Here is a 19,430-nt window from a genome sequence, read left to right on the forward strand (position 1 = left end):
TAATGCATTTATCCCAAATCCTTCATATCAAATTCTGTGGCTAAATTCTTCTTGCAGTCCTCGATGAGCTTGGATGATCCTGTCAGGAAGAGATCATCCACATATAATACTAGTACTAGAGGTTCATTCTGTACAACTAGATAGTAGAGATTGGGATCTCCATCACTCTTGACAAACCCCATCTTCTGAAAGTATCCATCAATTCGACCATACCATGCTCTAGGTGCCTATTTGAACCCATACAAGGCTTTCTTCAATCTGCATACATGAGACTTCTTCTCATGTGTCTCAAAGCCTTCTGGTTGTTCGATGTATACTTCTTCTTCTATCACCTCGTTCAAGAATGTCGTTTTGACATCCATTTGATGAATCTCCCATCCCATCTGTGCTGCAAGAGATATCACGGTTCTAATAGATGTATACCTTGTTGCTGGGGCGAAGGTATCTTCATAGTCTATTCCTTCCTTCTGCGCATACCCCTTAACCACAAACCTGACTTTGTACTTTTCCACACTCTCGTCTGTAGTGTATTTAATTTTGTAGATCCATCTTGAACCCACCACTGATCTGTCCTGAGGCCTAGCTACTACTTCCCAGACATCGTTCACCATTATGGAGTTGTACTCCTCCACCATCGCATCCATCCAAACTTGATGTTGAGTGGCTTCCTAAAAACTAGAAGGCTCTCCATCCTGAGCTACTAAGGCATGATATCTATCTGGTTGTCTTCGCTCTCTCTTATTATTCCTTGGTGCTCCGATGAAATCTTCTACATTCCGTAGAATCTGTCGGAGTTCCTGACTCCTTCCCTTGGTAGCAGGTGCATCTGTCAACTCCTCCTCTTCCTATGATTCTTCCTGTTCTAAAGGAAAATTCTTGGCTTCCACTGGTTGAAGTGGTTTGACCAATCACTCGAGATTTTCTAAAGGACCTATCCTCCATGAACTTCACATCTCATCGAACTACTACTTTCCTGCTCCCTAGAAGATAGATTTTGTATGCCTTAGCATTCTCACTATATCCCACTAGATATCCTTTCTCTGTAGTTTGATCTAGCTTCTTCCTTTTTTCCTCGGGTATACAACAATATGCTAAGCTCCCAAATATCCTGAAATAACTGACTTCAGGTGTCTTCCCTGTGAAGACTTTCTTTGGAGTAATCTTGCCCAATGCCTAATGAGGAGTTCTATTCTGAACATAGACTATTGTGTTGCATGATTTTTCCCACAGGAATTTTGGCATATCCTAATCATACATCATGGCCCTGGCTGCTTCCACGATAGTCTGGTTCTTCCTTTCTGCTACTCCATTTTGCTCTGAATTGTACAGAGTTGTCCACTCTTTTCTGATGCCCTCCCTCATACAAAATTTTGTGAAGTCCTTGTCGACATATTCTCCACCATTATCTGAGCAGAAAAATTTTATTTTCTTTCCAGTCAAATTATCCACCAAAGCCTTGAACTCTTTGAATCGACAGAAAACCTCGTCCTTGGTTTTCAGAAAATAAATCCAAGTTTTCCCTAGAGTAGTCATCGATGAAGGCGACGAAGTATTCGACACCACTAAGAGCTTTAGTGGACATTGGTTCACAGATATCTAAGTGTATCAATCCTAGTACACTCTTGGCCTTGTTTTTACTTTTAGGAAATGTTTCTTTGGCATACTTGCCCAGAGCACATCCTCTGCATACATCATCTCTTTCTATACTAAGATATGGAACTCCTGTTATAGTTTTCCTGAGAATTCTCAGAGCCCCATGGTGCAAATGTCCCATTTGTCTATGTTATAGTTCATTCAGATCCTTGTCCCCATGATTGCCTATCAGTGCCATTGGTGGTTCTAGCTATAATCTATACAACCTGTTACTCTTGATTCCGATCTGTACTTTCTTTTTCCAATTTGGGTGTTTGACGTACACTTTCTCCTTGATGAAGAAAAGGTCATAGCCCATTCTTTGAAGTTGTGATACGGAAAGTAAGTTCATCCCCAATCCTGGCACATGCAACACATTGGTGGCCCAGAACCACTCTTTCGTTTCTGTTTGAAACACTATGGTCCCATTTCCTGCTGGAGTACTCTTTGCCTTATTCCCCATTGTGATCTGAAAATTCATCCTTTCCTCCTGATACTCAGAGAAACATTCTAGGATTCCTGTCATATGCAAGGAGGCTCCACTGTCTATATACCATACCTTAGATGATGCCGAGATTGTTACGCAAGCAACTTCTTCTTCCAATATGGAAGCCAACATAGAGAAATCAAGATTTCTATCCCTTGTGCAACTTTCTGAAAATCTGCATGAGTCTCCTGATGTTGATGCCTCTACATCATGATCTCGACCCATAATTCATTTTCCCTTCATGTCTCTGATTATTTGTTCTGATACCATGTCAAAATTCTATTACTGTAGCAGTTGATTTATTTTTCCTACTTATTATTCAATAAGTTATTTATGAAATCGCTTCAGTAAATATTAAAATAAACTCTACTGCAGATATCACACCATAGAACAAAAACAAATACATGCACAAAAAAATCAAACACATCAACGCAGTTATTTTTGGACAAATGTCCCCGGAAAAACCCAATTCGGGAAAACTGGTGCAACAGAGGAGGATTTTATTATTCAGCTTTTCATGAGTACAACTGGGTGCCAAACTGTCTCACCCAATAGAGATAAATTCTCCAACACCTCCCTCAGACTCAGCGTCAGACTTGCTGGCCTCTGCGCAACTCCAAGACCCTCTGCGTTAGCTCTTGCCTCTCTACGTCAGCATTGGGCCTCTCTACGTCACCCATGTAGGCCCTCCAGTTACTACGTAGTCCTACTACCTCTGCGTTTCTTGAGAGGCTATGCGTCTGCCTCTCTGATCTCTACGCTGATCTTCTGGTACTCTCCCTGCTTCTGTGTTCCGTACTCGCTACCTCTTGCTGCAATCCAGTCTTCTAATTTGAATTTCTCAACAAGACCCGCTCCAGAAATCGAACTGAATGGTCTCCCTCATTGTGTCTCCACCTAACCCTCAAGTCCCCTCTTATACTTTTCCTATTGATGAATCAACGACCAATATTAAGTCCCTAATCAACGGCTAAGATTAAAATAGACTTGATCCTTATCTTTTGGAAGCTTCTCATCCTTATCTTTATTAATACACATTAATATTTTTATTTCCCTAAGTTTAGACTTAGGAACTCATTAAAAATATTAATTATTTTAATAACTCTTCATTCGAATGGATTTTCCTAGAACAATTTTTAGGTTTTGGAGATCTCATGTGCTTTAGCCTCTCCACCAATTTTCATGGCTAGAGCACATTTAATGCTACCCCAAATCAACAAGAAAGGCCTATGTCATCCACGCAGAGGGCAGCAGGAGTGACGCAGAGGACCGTAGAGGCTATGCAGTGCCTCAAAGGGCTGACGCGGAGGGGTTTGAGGCTGATGCAGAGGCCAGGAGGGTTGACGCAATGCTTCAGTTGTGCTAGTGTGGGTTTCGTGGGGAAGATTTTCTGAATATCTACTTCCGAATAGAGAGGTATTAATGCCGATTATTTTTCTCTGTTGGGTGAGCCAGTTTCGCACCCAGTTGTACTCAAGTAAATACTGCATAATAAATAACCCTCAGAATTGCTACACCGGTTTTCCCAAGTTGGGTTTTTCCGGGGACGAGTTGTCCAAAAATAACGGTGTCACTTGTGTGTTTGCTATTCTTTCAGCTGTTGATCTGTAGATGGTTGAGACTGTATTGTGTTTATTTCGATGTTTCTATGTTTAAATAACTTGTTTGTAATTAACAAGTAGGAGAAATAAACCAGAAGAATACAGATAAAATTTCTAATGGATAGACTTAGAAATTTCAACACAGAGAAGACAAGGCTTTTGACATCTCTCGGGTTGTATCCTTGCCTTGCGAGTGTTAGACCACGTGATCTCGAACTCCATTAAGAATGATCCTTTTCACCTTCCCCATGCTCGGCCTTGTACTTATTCCTTTGATCATTGTCAATAGGAACAACTACAACACTTTTGATGTAGGCTTTGAGATCGTACCAGTGTTGCAGGAATCGCCCCCCCCCCCCCCCCCGGATCCAAAGGCAGAATCGCGGATCGGAGCGAATCGATCCGGAATCCCCACTGGAAGCGCGATTCCGTTTTGGAGGTGGCGCGATTCCGGGCAAAAAAAACGATTCCTGCCATTTCATGTTGCGGCCCCCCGGAATCGCGGTTCGGCAGACGCTTCGGGCACGAGGTGGCGCCACGCAACCTGCCCGGAAGCGCACGCCACCCGCACGCCACCCAGGCGCAACCCGGACGCAACCCCGCGGGCAGCGAATTAAACATATTTTTTTTTTAATTTCTTTTAAAGTTTAACTTAACTAGCATGAGGGGGTGGGTTAGGTGAGTTTAGGGTGAGTTTAGGGTGACTTTAGAAAAGAATAAAGCCCCCATTCTCTTCTCATTTGCTCACTTTGAGTTTATGAGAGTTGGAGAAGAGAAGAGAGGAGAGGAGAAGAGAAGAGAGGAAAGGAGAGGAGAAGAGAGGAGAGCTTGGAGGAGTGAAGAAGGAGGAGCTAGGAGAAGGAGGAGGAGCTTGGAGCAAGAGCTTGGAGGACTTCATCTACAAGAGCTAAAGAGGTAAGTTCAAACCCCAAACTCCCTTGTTTTTTTGAAAAAAAAATTGTATTTTTCTCCTCTCTCTCCTACTCTTTCCCATTGTTTCTACTTGCTCCTTTATTTACAGGTTGTCCACCACCTATATCCATATTCCAAGATGGTGTTCTTTTGGCTTCTATGTATCATTCCACTCTTGGTTTTAATGATGGCAAGGGTGAGGAATAGAGGGGAAGAGGAAGGGGATGAACTTGGTCCTAATAGTAGTGACCCAATGTATGATGAGGAGGAAGGGTTTGAAGAGGAAGGGGATGAACTTGAAGAGGACACTGAAGCACAAGATGGGAAAGGTACATCAAATCCCTTGTGGAACTATGTGACCAAACTTGAAGGGGGAAAGGGTGGTGGATCTTACAAATGGATGTGCCCTCATGGTTGTCATGGAGGAAAACCATATACGGGTTCATATACCCGTCTGAGGAGGCATCTTTGTGGGGTGCTAGACAGTGATGAAAAAAAGGGTTCTGTGGGGGTAACCATTTGCCCAAACATTTCAAGTGAACAAAGACAAAAATACATCAAAATAGAGATGGCTGCACAACGAAAAAACAAGAAACAAAAAACTCATTCTGAATCAAGTGCAACCTCTAAATTTGGTAGTTGCCCATCTCCTCATGGTACTTTTGCAACCTCTGGAGGTAGAAAAACAATAGGGGATTTCCTTAATGTTGCTGGGAGGGATGATGTGGATGGAAAGATAGTCCGTTTTCTTTGTGCTTGCGGTGTACCATTCAATGTGCTTCGCTCTCCCTATTGGCATGAAATGGTAAAGGCCATCAATGAAGCCCCAAAAGGATACAAGGCCCCCAACTATGAGAAAGCTAGAACAGTGTTATTAGAAAGAGAAAAAGCTAAGGTTCAAAGAGCTTTGACACGTTTTACACATGAGTGGGTGGATTCTGGGGTATCCATTGTATCAGATGGGTGGACAAATATTAGAAACCAACATTTGATAAATGTTCTTGGTGTTTCTTCTAGTGGTGCAGTATTTATTGCATCTCATGACTCCTCCTCCATCAGTGCAACTGCACCAAACATTGCAGATCTCCTATTGAAATCAATCAAAGATGTTGGTCCGAATAATGTGGTTCAAGTGATCACAGATAATGCAGCAAATTGTAAGTTAGCAGGAAAAATTATTGAGCGTACTCATCCACACATCTTTTGGTCTGGGTGCCTGGTTCACACATTGAACCTTTTGATGCATGATATTGTGAAACACAAAGATTGTGGGTGGATTGCTGAGGTTTACAGGAAAGGGAAGCAGCTCATTAAATTCATCACAGGGCATACAAGGGTAAACTACTTCTATGGCACTTACTCCAAGTTGCAATTGCTTAAAATTGCAAAGACAAGATTTGCTAGTTATTACCTCACCTTTAGGCGGCTAGTGAGGGTGAGACAAGCTTTAACTAATCTGGTGTGTGCTGAAACATGGGATGAAATTAACGTCAGTACAGATGGTGCTAATGAAGTCAAGGACACTGTTCTTGACAGTTACTTTTGGTCACAGGTTAAATATGTTTTGCAATTCACCAAACCAATTTATTACATGATCAAGTTTGCAGATTCAGATCGACCAGTAATTAGGGAGGTGTATGAGCAAATGGATAGCATGTTGGGGCAGATTAAAGACATTGTTGAGCCTAGAGATACCACCTTGTACAATTATATTCGTGAAGAGGTGGAAAAACGATGGGATATGCTAAATGTTCCATTGCATGCATTAGCATATGTTTTGACACCTAAATACTATCATCCATCATGGCTTTCAAAACCAGCACCTGGGGGGGGAGTCAGGAGAAAACCACACCAAGATAAAGAGGTTCACGAAAAATATATGGCTGCATTGAGTAGATTAATCCCTGATGAGGAGGAGGCTGCATTGGTACGGAGACAGGTGAGCAACTATACGAGCAACACTGGTCCATTTTCGAGCATGCATGCAATTCAAGATCGAGAGCATTTTTCTGCTCTTGAGTGGTGGAACATGCATGGAGGGCCTACTCCACTTCTACAGAGTTTGGCATTGCGGGTGCTATCACAGGTGGTAAACACTTCTTCTGCAGAGAGGTGTTGGAGCTCTTATTCTTTCATCCACAGTGTTAAAAGGAACAGGTTGAATTTAGACCGGGCAGAGAGCTTGGTTTATGTTCATTACAACTTGCGATTGTTGTCCCATTACTGTGAAGATGCAAAGTCTAATAAAGACTTGTTGACTTGGGACAAGAATCCAGAGGAGCCCAATTTGGAGGATGGAGTGTTGCGACTAGAGCAATTAGAGGATTCTCTTATCCAGGTATGTCCATTGTGGTATGAATTTTCCAATTTTCCCTTATAAAGCATTTCTCTAATTCATGTTTTTAATTTTTTTGTTAACTAGTGTTTTTTTTTTGCATGAATTTTTTGAGCGATTCTAGGATGATGACACGGGTGTTGATATGCCACAACCCCCACCCCCATCTGGTCCCTTGGTTTCTAGGTTCCATGGTTCAACACCAACGGCAGGGGGTTCTTCTTCATCAGTTCCAGTGCCACGACTTACACAGGGACCATCTTCTTCATTGCCACCACGTGGAGGCCCGCCATCACGTTCTATTCGTGGTGGAAGGAGGAGAGATTAGTAGATATATTCACAATCTACTTCTTTTTGTCATAGATTACTCATTAGACTTGTAGACTTGTGAATTTGAATTTCGAACCTTTTTGGCTTGGCGGTGACCAAGTGACATATTTTGTAAACATTATTATTTGAATTTTGGACATGACAAATGTTGACAGTTGCTCACTTGCTAGATAAATCATAATATGCTCTATGTTTTATGTTTTATAATATGCTTAAATGTTTTATGTTTTATAATATGCTTAAAAATTTGATGTATGTTTGTAATAGCTAGAATATAGATGATTGTTGTACATACTAGTAACTACAATGGAATCATGGATGCCATATCTATCTTGATTTATGCAAAAATATGCATGTTTTCATGTCTTCTACAATTAATTTGGTATTTGGGATGTTTGTTTTGAGTATAAATGCAAAAAAATATATAAAATATATATATATATAGCAGACGCTTCCGCGGACGCTTCGCTCCCTAGATTTTTGGAAAATGACGCTTCCGCGCTCCGCGCTTCCGCTTCGCTCCCGCTTCGTGCAACATTGGATCGTACTCCTCTAGAACAGCTACGATTTTGGTCTTCCAAATGACATAGTTGGAGGCTCCATCCAACCTGTCCTAATCTCTGAGCCCATCTGATGCCATCTCACCCAACTGTGGAACTGACTCCTCTAGTCGCTGCTTAGTACTGCTTAGCTGCTCAGCAAGTGAGAAATTCGAACTTTCTGGTGGAAAGTTCTCTGAGGAGAAAATTCCCCTTCTATGTGTCTTCACTCTTTTCCAATCGATTTCTGCCCCGGTAGAAACTGCTTCCTTCAAGCACTGCGCTGTATGAATTGCAGGGGTTGGTGGTCTGTGTGGATGACCATTTCCTTCCCCAAAATATAATGCTTCCATTGTCGGCAAGCCTGCACAATGGAATACATCTCTTTGTCATAAGTGGGATACTTCCGGACTGTGTCTGAAAGTGTCTCACTATGATATGCCACTGGATGCCCCTGTTGAGTAAGGATTGCCCCAATAGCGTAGTCAGAGGCATCCGTCTCGATCTCAAATGGTTGTTGCAAGTCTAGTAAAGTGAGCACTGGTGCAAAGCAGAGGTGATGTTTCAACTCTATGAATGCCTTCTGGTGAGATTCAAACCAAAATAATTTTGCTTTCGCTCCTCCCTTGGTGACTTGACTCAAGGGCCAAGTGATATGAGAGAATCCCAACATGAACTTGCGTTAGAAATTGGCAAGACCGAGAAATCTACAGAGCTCTGTCAAAGTGGTTAGGGCTAGCCAATCCCGAATGACTTGGATCTTGGATGGATCCACATGAACCCCTCGTTCATCAATAATGTATTTCAGATACTGAACCTGGGTCATTCCAAAAGTGCATTTCTCCAAATTGGCACACAGCTTGTGTTGCTGCAGTGTTTGGAGAACTTGTCGAATGTGGTGGAGGTGCTCTTCCCAACTCTGGCTGAAGATCAGGATGTCATCCAAGTATACCACTACAAATGAGTTGGTGAATGGCCGCAAGATGTCATCCATGAGCCTCATGAAGGTTGCAGGAGCATCGGAGGGTTCGATTGGTACCTAGTGATAGCTGGACTTCAAGTCGATATTGCTGAAATATTTTGCCCCCTTCAGTTGGCCCATAAGGTCATCAATCTGTGGGATCGGGTACCTATTCCGGACAGTGATCTTGTTCAGTGCCCGGTAGTTAATATAGAGTCTCCAAGTTCCATCCTTCGTTTGTACCAACACGATCAGGCTCCCAGAGGGCAATGAACTCGGACAGATGTGACCTTTCTACAACAGCTCCTGAATCTGCCTCTTGATTTCATCATTCTCCATAATGGAGCACCGATAGATTGGTCCATTGGGCAGCGGCGCACCTAGAGTCAGATCGATGGAGCGCTTGACCTGACAGTGCAGAGGCACCCCTGTGGGGGAGGTGAAGATATCCTCATACTCCTCCACAACCTTGTCCATCTGTTGTTGCCATGCGGAGGGGCCTTGTCTGGAAGTCGTGGCCACCGTTTTCTTCTTTCCCTGAGGGCGTATCATCAGGAAAACAAATTTCCTGATTTTGGAAATGAGCTTACTGCATTATTTTGCCATAACCAAAGAGATGGTGGTAGGCAGTGCTACCTCCTGTATCCTATACAACTTATTTCCCAAAGTAACAATAACAGCACGACGCCTTGACTCATACACAACATGTTGCTTCCATAAGTATGGTTGGCCTAATAATATATCACAAACATCAAGGGGAGCAACATCACATAATACCTCATCCGTGAAGGGCTTGATGTTGTATGGAAGGCGACACTGTTGGCTCACGAAAATCTCCCGTCCTTGGTGAAGCCACCCGACGGTATACGGTTGTGGATGTGTTGTGGTCAGTAAGCCCAGCCGCTTCACGACCTCTGCTGAAATGATGTTCTTTTGGCTCCCACTATCGACAATGAACTGTAGCGGGGAACCCTTTACCCACTTCTGGGAGTGGAGGAGGCACTCCTCCTCCTCTCGATCTTCGGGTTCCTCCTTCTGGATCTTCGTAGTCGCAATGGTGGCGTTGGGCTCTGCATCAATAATCTGCTTCCCTTTGTCATTTTCCTTGTCGAGTTCTGACTCAGAGTCGTAACATGCATTTGATTCTAAAGCCTTTAGCTCGGCCACCAGTGACTGCTTGGCCTGACACTCACTTGTGTTGTGAGTGGAGCTCTTTCACACCACTTTCCCATGTCCTTCTTCGGCTTTGCGACATTGTTCTTTTCTTGTGGCTTTGGCAGGTTGTCTTGGGCCACCCCGCCTTGGCTTTTTCCTTTGTTCTGCGGTTTGGGGGCACCTTTCCCTTGCTTCGGATTCACGGATCCAAAGTCTCGCTTCTTCTGTTTAAGCTTTTGCTCGATCTTGACCGCATATCGGTGTGCTGTGCCGAGTGAGGAGATGTCCAGGACTTCCATCTCGTCCTGGATGTACCTGTGCAAGTAGCCAAGGTACTTGAGAACCAAATGCTTCTCAGAATCCTTGATACCCAACTTCGTGCGAAGGGTTTGAAAAACATTGGTAAACTCCGGCACATCTTGGTCCCTTCCCTGTTGCAACATTGTCCACTTTATGTATTTATCCTCATAGCTCCTGATAGGGTAGTACTACTCCTTGATGGCATCCCGGAACGAGTTCCAAGTGGGTGCGGCTAAAAAACAATGAGTTCATACTTTCATCCTTTTGCTCACAGTAGGTTCTCACCAATCCTTGACGTGGGGGGCTGCTTTGAGAAGTGCAAAGGTGATCTTTTCCCAACTAGAAAAATCATGAACAAAAAAATATCCTTCTAGCAGATTTAACCATTTATCTACAGCCTCTATATCTATTTGACCCTCAAATATGGGAATGTCAAAGTTAACTTGTACCTTAAAGGGTGTGGCACTTCAAGAGTAGCTGCAGGAAGTAGATGTATCGCCCCTCAGTAGCCACTGAAGGATCTGGGAAAAGTTGTCCATCGTCGCATTTCTTTGTCGCTTGAGGGCTTCCTCGAGCAAGATTTTGATAGGATCTCCTACCCCCTCGTCCTTTTTTTCATCTGCCATGGGAGGCCGTCGGGATTTGCGAGGCTAGTCTTGCAAAGGTTCGACCAGTTCAAGCCCTAACTCATTATATCTCGACCTCGTTGGGGACATGCAAAAAAAAACAGAGAAAGAGCAGATCGCTCTGATACCACTATCCGGATTTAAATAGGAATGCAACAAATTACTGATATAACCATAAATACAAAGATGCTATAGAAATAACACTTTATTTCATTAATATCAAATACTGAAATATGCTTACAAATAGAACAGAAATAAGGCTAGCTCGGGCGATGGTAGCTTATCTCTAAGAAGAGATGTGGCGGCTCACGCCTCTGAACCGTGTTACAATGAGGCTCAAGGGCCTTTTTATTATTGAACAATAAGAGCAAACCCTAAACAACCAAAACCCTAACCCGAGGAGATGTAACACCAAGAGTTTAGGGCCTCATTGGGGTGAGTTGGACAGCCAACTTCCCAGGGTTGCGGCTTGGTCATATTATCTCTATTTGATACGCATGATAACCCGCAGGAAAGATCTCTCCAAGGACTATGACAGAAAAGATGATTTTAGACAAAAAATCGTTGGCAGTAGATTGTGCCAAAAAAACATCATTTAGGGCCTCAAAACAGCTCCGGAAGTTTAGGACCTGAAAAACTGCTAAAAATAGTAAACTATGCTACAATTAAGGAAACTGAAAGAAACAATGGTGAGGGTCCAAGTGGAATTGGTAGGTGGCCACCAATATCCACCTAGATCAGTTATTAATGGGCCTAACTCAATTAATTACACTTAAGGTGGCATTCTAGGAGGAATCTTTGACAGAACACCTTAGTGTAATATCTCGTTGGAACCAGAACAAGAAGATCTACAGGATGGATGGTTAGAAGTGAGTTTCAGTGGCTTGAGGAGGCATGGTGGACAATTTACCAATTTCCCATATTAAAAGGATATTTTAATTAAAATAAAAAGAGAGAAATGTGCTCAATGATTAAAATAATAATAAAATAGGAGGTTCTAGAGGGGTCCACCAGATCTATAAAAATAGGAAGAAGCCGTTAGAGGACATCTTGGATTTGATCTTCTTCTTGTATGAGAGGTTTGAAAACCCGGTTCTCTACTTCATTTATAGTCCCAAGACAGAAACCCTCGGGTGATTCAATGAGATTGGGCAAGTACCCATCTCCCCTCGATGAATTCATCCAGAATTCACAGGAGAGCATAACAGTGTAGTTCACATTATTTTGGAGGGTCAACGCAGTGCAGGAGATTATCTTGGAGGCCATCTTTTCATCTCAGCTATTTTGGTTGTATATACGTGTAACCCTAGTTTATCTATTATAATAAAAGTTGAGATTGTTCTTGTTCACTGTGTTGTTATTTTGCCATATTCTATTGATCATATTTTTACATGGCAATGTTTTGTTGAATGAATGGTAATTTTATGGAGAAATTTGGTTGAGTCAGATTTCTGAAAAATTAATCAAATATCCCATTTGGGATATTACACTGTAGCAGCCAAAGGACAGAAGTTACAACAAGGTACATCAAGGACAAAGAGGACAGAAAGGGCTGCTTGCAAAGGACAACAAATAGCAAGTCAAGTTGTTTTGTCTTTATGTTTCATGGGCAGATGAGCGCCTAAAAGATTAGTCCTCAGCCCTAGGGTTTTGGTCAAGGATTTGACTGTGTATACTAGCATTGTATTAGGACTAAGGTTTTTTCATTGATGGACCAATGAGAAATGTGATTTGGGCCATAAAATTTGTGTATTATTGTTGATTAATTGCTGATATATTCCACTGTGCAAAGTGCTTTTAGTTGAGCATCTCTAGTGTATTTATGTTCTTGGCTAAGTCTAGTTCAGATCTAGGGTGCATGGAAATTTCAACAATGTGCTCTTCTGATCATCTAGAATATGAAGTAGAAATTAATCAAGGAGGGGAGTCACCAAAAAGCACTTTGAAAGATTTTTATTTAGAATATGTAAAGCCAAATAATAGCACACTTTTGAATTTTCCTCTCCATAGCAATTATAAAATTGGAATGCCACTTCTAAAATATATGTCTGAAACTTTAAACATTGGAATTGCCTATTTCTGTCCCTCCCTCCCTTGAATAGGATATAAACTAGCTGGTTACCCAAAGTAATATGATGCTTAATGTGATATGCCTAATGTTTCAAATTATAGTTAATTATTGGTCCTCATAGACAACTATAGGTTTTTTGACATCAATGTAAATTTTTGTGATATTCATCTGTCTATCTGTAAAGTTTTCTTGAAATAGCAATATGAAATTATTATTTTCATTTTGTTTTCTTTAATGCAGTGATGGTATAAGTGCTGGTTATGGAAAAACTCATCGTATGTCTGTTTAGCTCATTACTGTTTGACTTGTTTTTGTTATTATACAGAAGGTTCTGGTAGTTTGTTGTCCCTCCTGAAAGAAAAAGGTTGGGCTACATCATTATCAGCAGGGGTTGATAATGGAGGATTTGAGCGTTGTTCTGCAGGATACATGTTTGTTGTAAGCATAGGTCTTACTGATTCAGGACTAGAAAAGGTACCTTCCTTTCCAGTAGTTTTGAGCATTTTGTTTTAATTTTTTGGGTTATTTCTTTATTATGGTACTTCAGTTGCTTTTTTGCTTCAAAGTATGTCTTTACTAAAAATTCACTTTCTTTCTCTAAGATCCAGTGAGCTGTCCAACTTGTTTCTTTTATATCCTTTACTATTTGTGTAAAAAATTCTTTAGTCTAAGCTATAAGGTATCCACATTGTCTCTTAGACAATAATGTACTCTTAGCTGTCAGTAGGTCTTGTTATTCACCCAAGTGGGTAATTCCTAAAAGAAATTGTTTCTCCTAGCTAGCAGCCCTATGATGACCTATAGATAGCTAGCCTCAAAGGTTCTCCATCCATGTTTTGGTCAGTGATTTATGAAATCTAGTTTACTCATCCAATCAAGTCGGGTTATCTACCATAAGGTACATTAACCATTTTCATAATCAAGTTCATTCATTTAATATTGAAGGGCATTTTAGTATGGATCATAGTTTGAATTGGATGTTGACCACTACGTGTCAACGACCCATTGTTGATTTGGGGTAGCATTGGATGTGCTCTAGCTCTAGTCTAAACTCAGGAAAAATAAAATATTAATGGGTATTAATATAAAATTGGGTTAGAAGAGTCCAAAAGTCATGGATCAAGCCAAATCTAATCTTAGCCGTTGATTAGAGATTTATTCTCGACTGTTGATGGACCAATGAGAAAAGTATAAGAAGAGGCTTGAGGGTCAGTTGGAGAAGACACCAGAGTGATCAGTCATTCTATTCTTAAGAGCGGGGTTTGCTAAGAGATAGAATCAGTGATTAGCAGCAAGGGATAGTGAATACATAGCAGAGAGAAAGAGTTGGTACCAGAGAGACAACGCAGAGCTTGGAGAGGTTGACGCAAAGGCAGCTAGAGGCTAGCAGAGGCAACCAGGAGCTGCACAGATCCAGGAGAGGCCATCGTGTGAGACACAGAGGGTCTAGGGGCTGACGCAGAAGCTCCAGAAGCTGACGCAAAGGCTAGCAGAGTGGTGGGCTCCAGTATTGTAGCAATAATGCTACAACTCCTGGGGCTTCCTATCTCTAATTTTATCAACCCGGTAGTTCGTACAAACTTGGAAGCGACGGTGCTGTATGCACAAGTACTAGCTCTTGTCGCAGCTGTCACTTGGTCAGCTGGCACAAGTCCGCTAGGGCTCAAGCCGATTTCTATATGCTCTCAGAAGAAGCTTGCTAAATGATGGACGAAGGCTATCTCAGAGGAAATTAATCTACTTTGCAAAAATGAACTGAAAGCCAACCAAAACATGGAAACCCTAGTAAACCCTAATCTGACTAGCTTAATCTCTATGATGCCATGGTGGGAGTGCAAATGTCTAAGAATGATGCCATTACCTCTAGTAATATGAAATGCATGAACCTAAACTACTTCTATTGAAAAGAACATTGCTTTTGTGTTTTTGCTTAAGTGGTTGGAGTGATTATGATTTTGTTTCTTATTAGGGTTTGGCTGTGCAGAGGTGGTGCGAAGGGAAGGAAAGCTTGGGAAAGGTCAGGGGGGCTAGGAGAGGTCCCAGGGGATCCCTAGCATCAGTCCACAGAAGTCCACAACGTTCAGATGCTCGGCAACCAAGTTTGCGGGCTCCTACAGGATGTCTGCAGGGGATCCTACAGGAAACTCAGGATTTCTACAGGAAGTCTGCTAACTTCTACAGGATGCTCTACCGTGGGAGTTTTGGGTGATGGCGAAGTGATGGAGCGGTATGGGTGGATAGGTAAGGTGGAGATGGAGCTGTGATGGCTCAGGGACAGAGAAATAAGATGGAGAACGAGTGCATGAAGTTGGTTGGTGGATAGAAGGATGGGGGCAACGAAAGGTCAAGAAAATGGAGCTACGTGGACAATGGAAGAGTTGGAAGGTAAACGAGCTGAACAGAAGTTGAGTAGGTGGCTTTAGGCGTGGTTTAGAAGAAGAAGAAGGAAGTGGAATGATACTGAGTAGTGTAAATAAAACAAATTGCTTATGTCTTGCACCAAAAACGAGAATCCATTAACCTGTGCTACCTGTGCTATTAAACCTATGAACAGCAATGTAAACCGTGAAAAGAAGTCGTGCATGGAGTTGTGATGAAGAAGTATGGCTCAAGATCAGAGTGCATGGATGGTTCTATGATTAAAACGACTGTGTTGCAGCTTGCATAAAAGTGGGAAAAGACTGCGTTTTTTTTTTGTGGTTGGTATAGACTGCACCCCAATCCCTAAACAGAGATGGCAGTGAAGGCACTAACAACCTTTTCTTGGAGCTCCAGTGAATTACAAACCTCCTTATCTGATCTAAGCAACTGAAAGTGATTTAACCGTAAGCTAATCCTACTCAATCTCATTAACGAAATCAAATCAGCAGACTGTGTTCTTGAAATGCATATCAAACAAAGAAACAAAGTGCTGGAAAGAAAGGCAAATAACACTACAAGAAGAGGAGATCTATTGCTCTCAGGTTGGGCCCTAACCTGAGAGCTATAGCTCCCTTAAAAACTCAGAATTAGATCCAAATCTGCTTGCCTTTATTCATAATCAAGAGTCTAATGTCATGCCAAAACTGGCTTACAAAACAAACAAACACCGAGCTGTAACTCATGCTCAGAAATTACAATAGTAATTCCAAAGTTCAAAAAGCTCCTAACAAAGGCTACGGCCTTCATATTTATACACAATGAAGATCAAGCTGGCTTCCTCCATTCGTGGAGCTTGGCTGTCCAACTGAAAGTCAAACTGCTATAAAACTGCTGATCCTGTAGAACGTGTTGGCTGCCTTTAAGCTCGGTGGGGGGAGCTGTTGGAGCTCGGAGTTAAGGTGAAAATCACGAGGAAGGTCATCAAGACTGTGGAAAACCTCCCTATGAACCCGCAATGTCACCTTTGCTGTCTCCTTGTCTCCATTTGCGTGGTCTTTTGCTCTCTTTAATGCCAAAAACCTGAAATCATCATGTATTAGCCACATAGATATAATGCCTACCCTTCTTCCTACAAATAACACAAATATACTAAGAAATGAATGCATAAGTGATAAAAGATGAATGGTTGAGCAAGGTAAGTAGGCCAATATGAGCCCAAATTGTACCAAAAATTGGGGCTCATCATCACCCCCCAGCTAAAATATTTGCTCATCCTTGAGCAACTTAGTCCAAATCTTCATCCTTCATTGCTTTTACTGCTTCCCTTACATCCCAAGCCTCTGTGGTAGTGTCCTCCTTGCTGGTATGAAACCCTTCTTTCCTGTTCACCTCTTCCCATTGTTCACTGTCATCCTCCTCTGTATTGCCTTCAGTCAACCCTAGCAGTAGTGGTGGGATGAGTTTAAGGCCAATCCAGCTAGCCTGGAGGCTTTGCATGGATTTCTTGTAAAGGTCTACCCTTGCCAAAGCTTCCCTCATCCGAATTGGGGTGTGGTACTCTCGGATTTTCAAACTGTATGCCAAGGTATTCCATCTGCGTGTACATGCTTGGGCAGCACTTTCTCCTAACAATCTTTCCATGTCTTCAAAATGAGCTATGGCTTGGGCCTGTTGGTCCATAAATCTCAAGGAAGCTGTGGGATTAGTAGACAACTGTTGGTGTGCTGAGATGAGTGCAACCGGATCCTCTGGTTCTGCTCGAATGAACAGTGGCTCGCTCAATTCTCGGTTCATGACCGATTTTGCTTCAGCTGCTCTTTGATCCTCATGGTTCAAACATGAAGCGAACGCCATTAATTGCATATCACCCAAGGCAATATTGGGATCCCATGAGACTTCATTAGGCAAAGCCAAATTGTAGAGGTAGAACTCTGCTAATTTGGCTTTGTCTTCTGACGAACTAGTACTGCACAATTCAGAAAATTGTTGTGGGTTTTGGATCTGAGAAATACCTCTTTGTGCCAAGGTATTTATTTGGAACTGAAACCATTGATCTTTTAAGTACAATCCATAGGATTTTGCAGGTTGTCTGCACTGTATTGCCTCCATGGCCCAACTGGCCATGCAGGCCAATTGTGCTTCCTTTTGCTGCAGCTGTTCTTTTAGAGCTTGCACTTCAATTTGTGCCTGCTGTCCTGCTTCCTATAGAAGTGTCATTGGCTCTTCAAGACTGGTGGTCAGCTCCTTTTTGCCTTGTTGTTCTTCTGTGGTGTCTTTGGAGGATGTACCTGCCCCTGGACTTAGTTCCTGTAGCTGCAATCTCAGCTTCTGGTTTTCTTCCTGTAGAAGCACACGTTGGCAATTGGCCACATGTTTAGCCATGGTGAATTCACTCCTGACCTCCTTGAGTTGCTCTTGTAAGGGGCCTATGTCCGCCACACCCTTTGACTTGGCGATCTGCATCCAAGTGTGGGTACGGACTCTTTCTTCCTCCAATGCAAAAAATAGGGGTACAGTAAATTTCTGCGGTATGATTTTGCCCGCCTCTAAAAAGGTGTAGTATGAACTCAGACTAGGCTGAGGGCTGGGCTCTGGTATATGTATTTCTTCTACCTCTTTAGGTGGCTCTACCTCACCCTCCCTTGGTGGTGATGAGGGTCCTTCTCCTTCCCTCTTTTCTGTTTCCTGTAGCCGGGCCAGAGTGTCCTGTAGAACATTTTCAGCTTCCTATAGCCGAGTTTTTTCAGTCAACAGGTCTAAACTTTCTTGCCACGTATTTTTCTTTGGACTCCCCTTCTCGTAGGTGACTGTTATCCTTGAGGGGGATTTTTCCTTGGGAGAAGCAGGGGTATCTTCGATGACAATCGGGCTGCTGGACGGAGGCTATGGCTTGCCCGTCTTTATCCTAACACTTCTTCGAGCTTTAAAGTATAGAGGGGTCTCCCTCTTCCTCTTTTCTTTTGGCTTAGGTGGCGTGCTGAGGCCAGCTAATACAGCTGCTGCCTCCCTTGCCAGAATGTCCACCTTCTTCTCCTTGGGTTTCACCTTTTCAGGGCTTCCTGTAGAAGCCCCTGTTTTGGTAATTTTCGGGCTTCCTGTAGAAGACCCTTTTGCCAATTTCGGGCTTCCTGTAGAAGACCCTTTCTCTGTTTTCGGGCTTCCTGTAGAAGCCTGTTTCTGCTTTCCTGTAGACACAGGTGTCTCCACCTTGGCTTGCTTTGCTGCCTGGGTTTTGCTTTTTGGTTTGGTTGCGGGTGCTGATGAGGTACTTGGGCTGATGTGGACTACCTCAGCTTTGTTCGTTCTGCTCTTCAACCTCTTTTCTCTTGCTGACAAGATGGGTGTGTCACCTTCTTCTTTGTCATCCTTTTTCTCATGCTTCTTCTTTTGTTCTTTCTTCTGCACTGTGGTCAGGGTCTTCTGGCCTGCTTCTTTCTTTCCCTCGGCCACTGCTTCTTTTTCCTCACTGCTGGAGGAACCACTTTCTTCAGTCAGCATCCTTATGTCTCCGTCTCTTGTTAAATTCCTAAATGATTCCCATGAGAGGGGAACCTTATATGAATGAAGTGCATCCTCCACAAGAATTTTGATCAACCCATGGTGGGCTACCTGATCTGGTATGCCTTATTTTAGCTTTGTAGCACACTCAATCAAAGACTGTAGCAGGAAATAAGGAATGCTCAGTTTCTTTTCTACAGGAAGATCAATCCGGTGCCTCAATTCAGTGAGCAACCGAAAGTGAAACCCGTACACGATGCTATAACGACCTTCACAGGTTATATACTTCATGATTTGCAGGCTAACTTCGTTCCATGGTGGCAACAAACTTGTTCTTCGCAGCCCATTTTTGTCCTCCGAGAATTCCTCCTTAGGTGGAAAGAATTCTTTCTTGGCCTGCTGGCTCAACTTCCGCTCTTCCTTATCCTACGGCAGACCCATTGGAAGTTCAGTGATTCGACTGATATATTGCGGGGTGAGCTTGAGGCTTAGGCCCCTGAAATTTACTGTGGCCAGTGTCTTGGATTTCGGCCTCAGAGCCTGCAAGAATTCTTCGGCCACTTCATCGTCGTAACCCTGCAGCTTATCACAAAAGGATATCCATTGTGCTCGTGTGAAGAGC

At 42.7% G+C, this 19,430-nt stretch overlaps 2 protein-coding genes across 2 annotated transcripts in view; both read left to right on the top strand.

The window, feature by feature from the left end:
- LOC149163430 (nardilysin-like) overlaps positions 1–19,430 on the top strand; it is a 694,409-nt gene that overhangs the window by 272,363 nt on the left and 402,616 nt on the right. The window contains exon 9 of the mRNA XM_089431708.1: positions 13,275–13,423. Within this exon, the coding sequence (XP_089287834.1) occupies positions 13,275–13,423 (149 nt within the window). The remainder of the gene's footprint in view (positions 1–13,274; positions 13,424–19,430) is intronic.
- On the top strand, positions 6,271–7,351 carry LOC149163432 (uncharacterized). The gene is made up of 2 exons (XM_089430742.1): positions 6,271–6,970; positions 7,092–7,351. The coding sequence occupies exons 1-2, from the start codon at positions 6,278–6,280 to the stop codon at positions 7,293–7,295; spliced, it is 897 nt and encodes a 298-aa protein (XP_089286868.1). The 5' UTR covers positions 6,271–6,277; the 3' UTR covers positions 7,296–7,351.

The sequence above is a fragment of the Pinus tabuliformis genome, chromosome 5_1 (assembly GCF_031772625.1).
Source record: "Pinus tabuliformis cultivar Carrire ecotype Pingquan chromosome 5_1, CPIR1, whole genome shotgun sequence".
NCBI lineage: Eukaryota > Viridiplantae > Streptophyta > Pinopsida > Pinales > Pinaceae > Pinus > Pinus tabuliformis.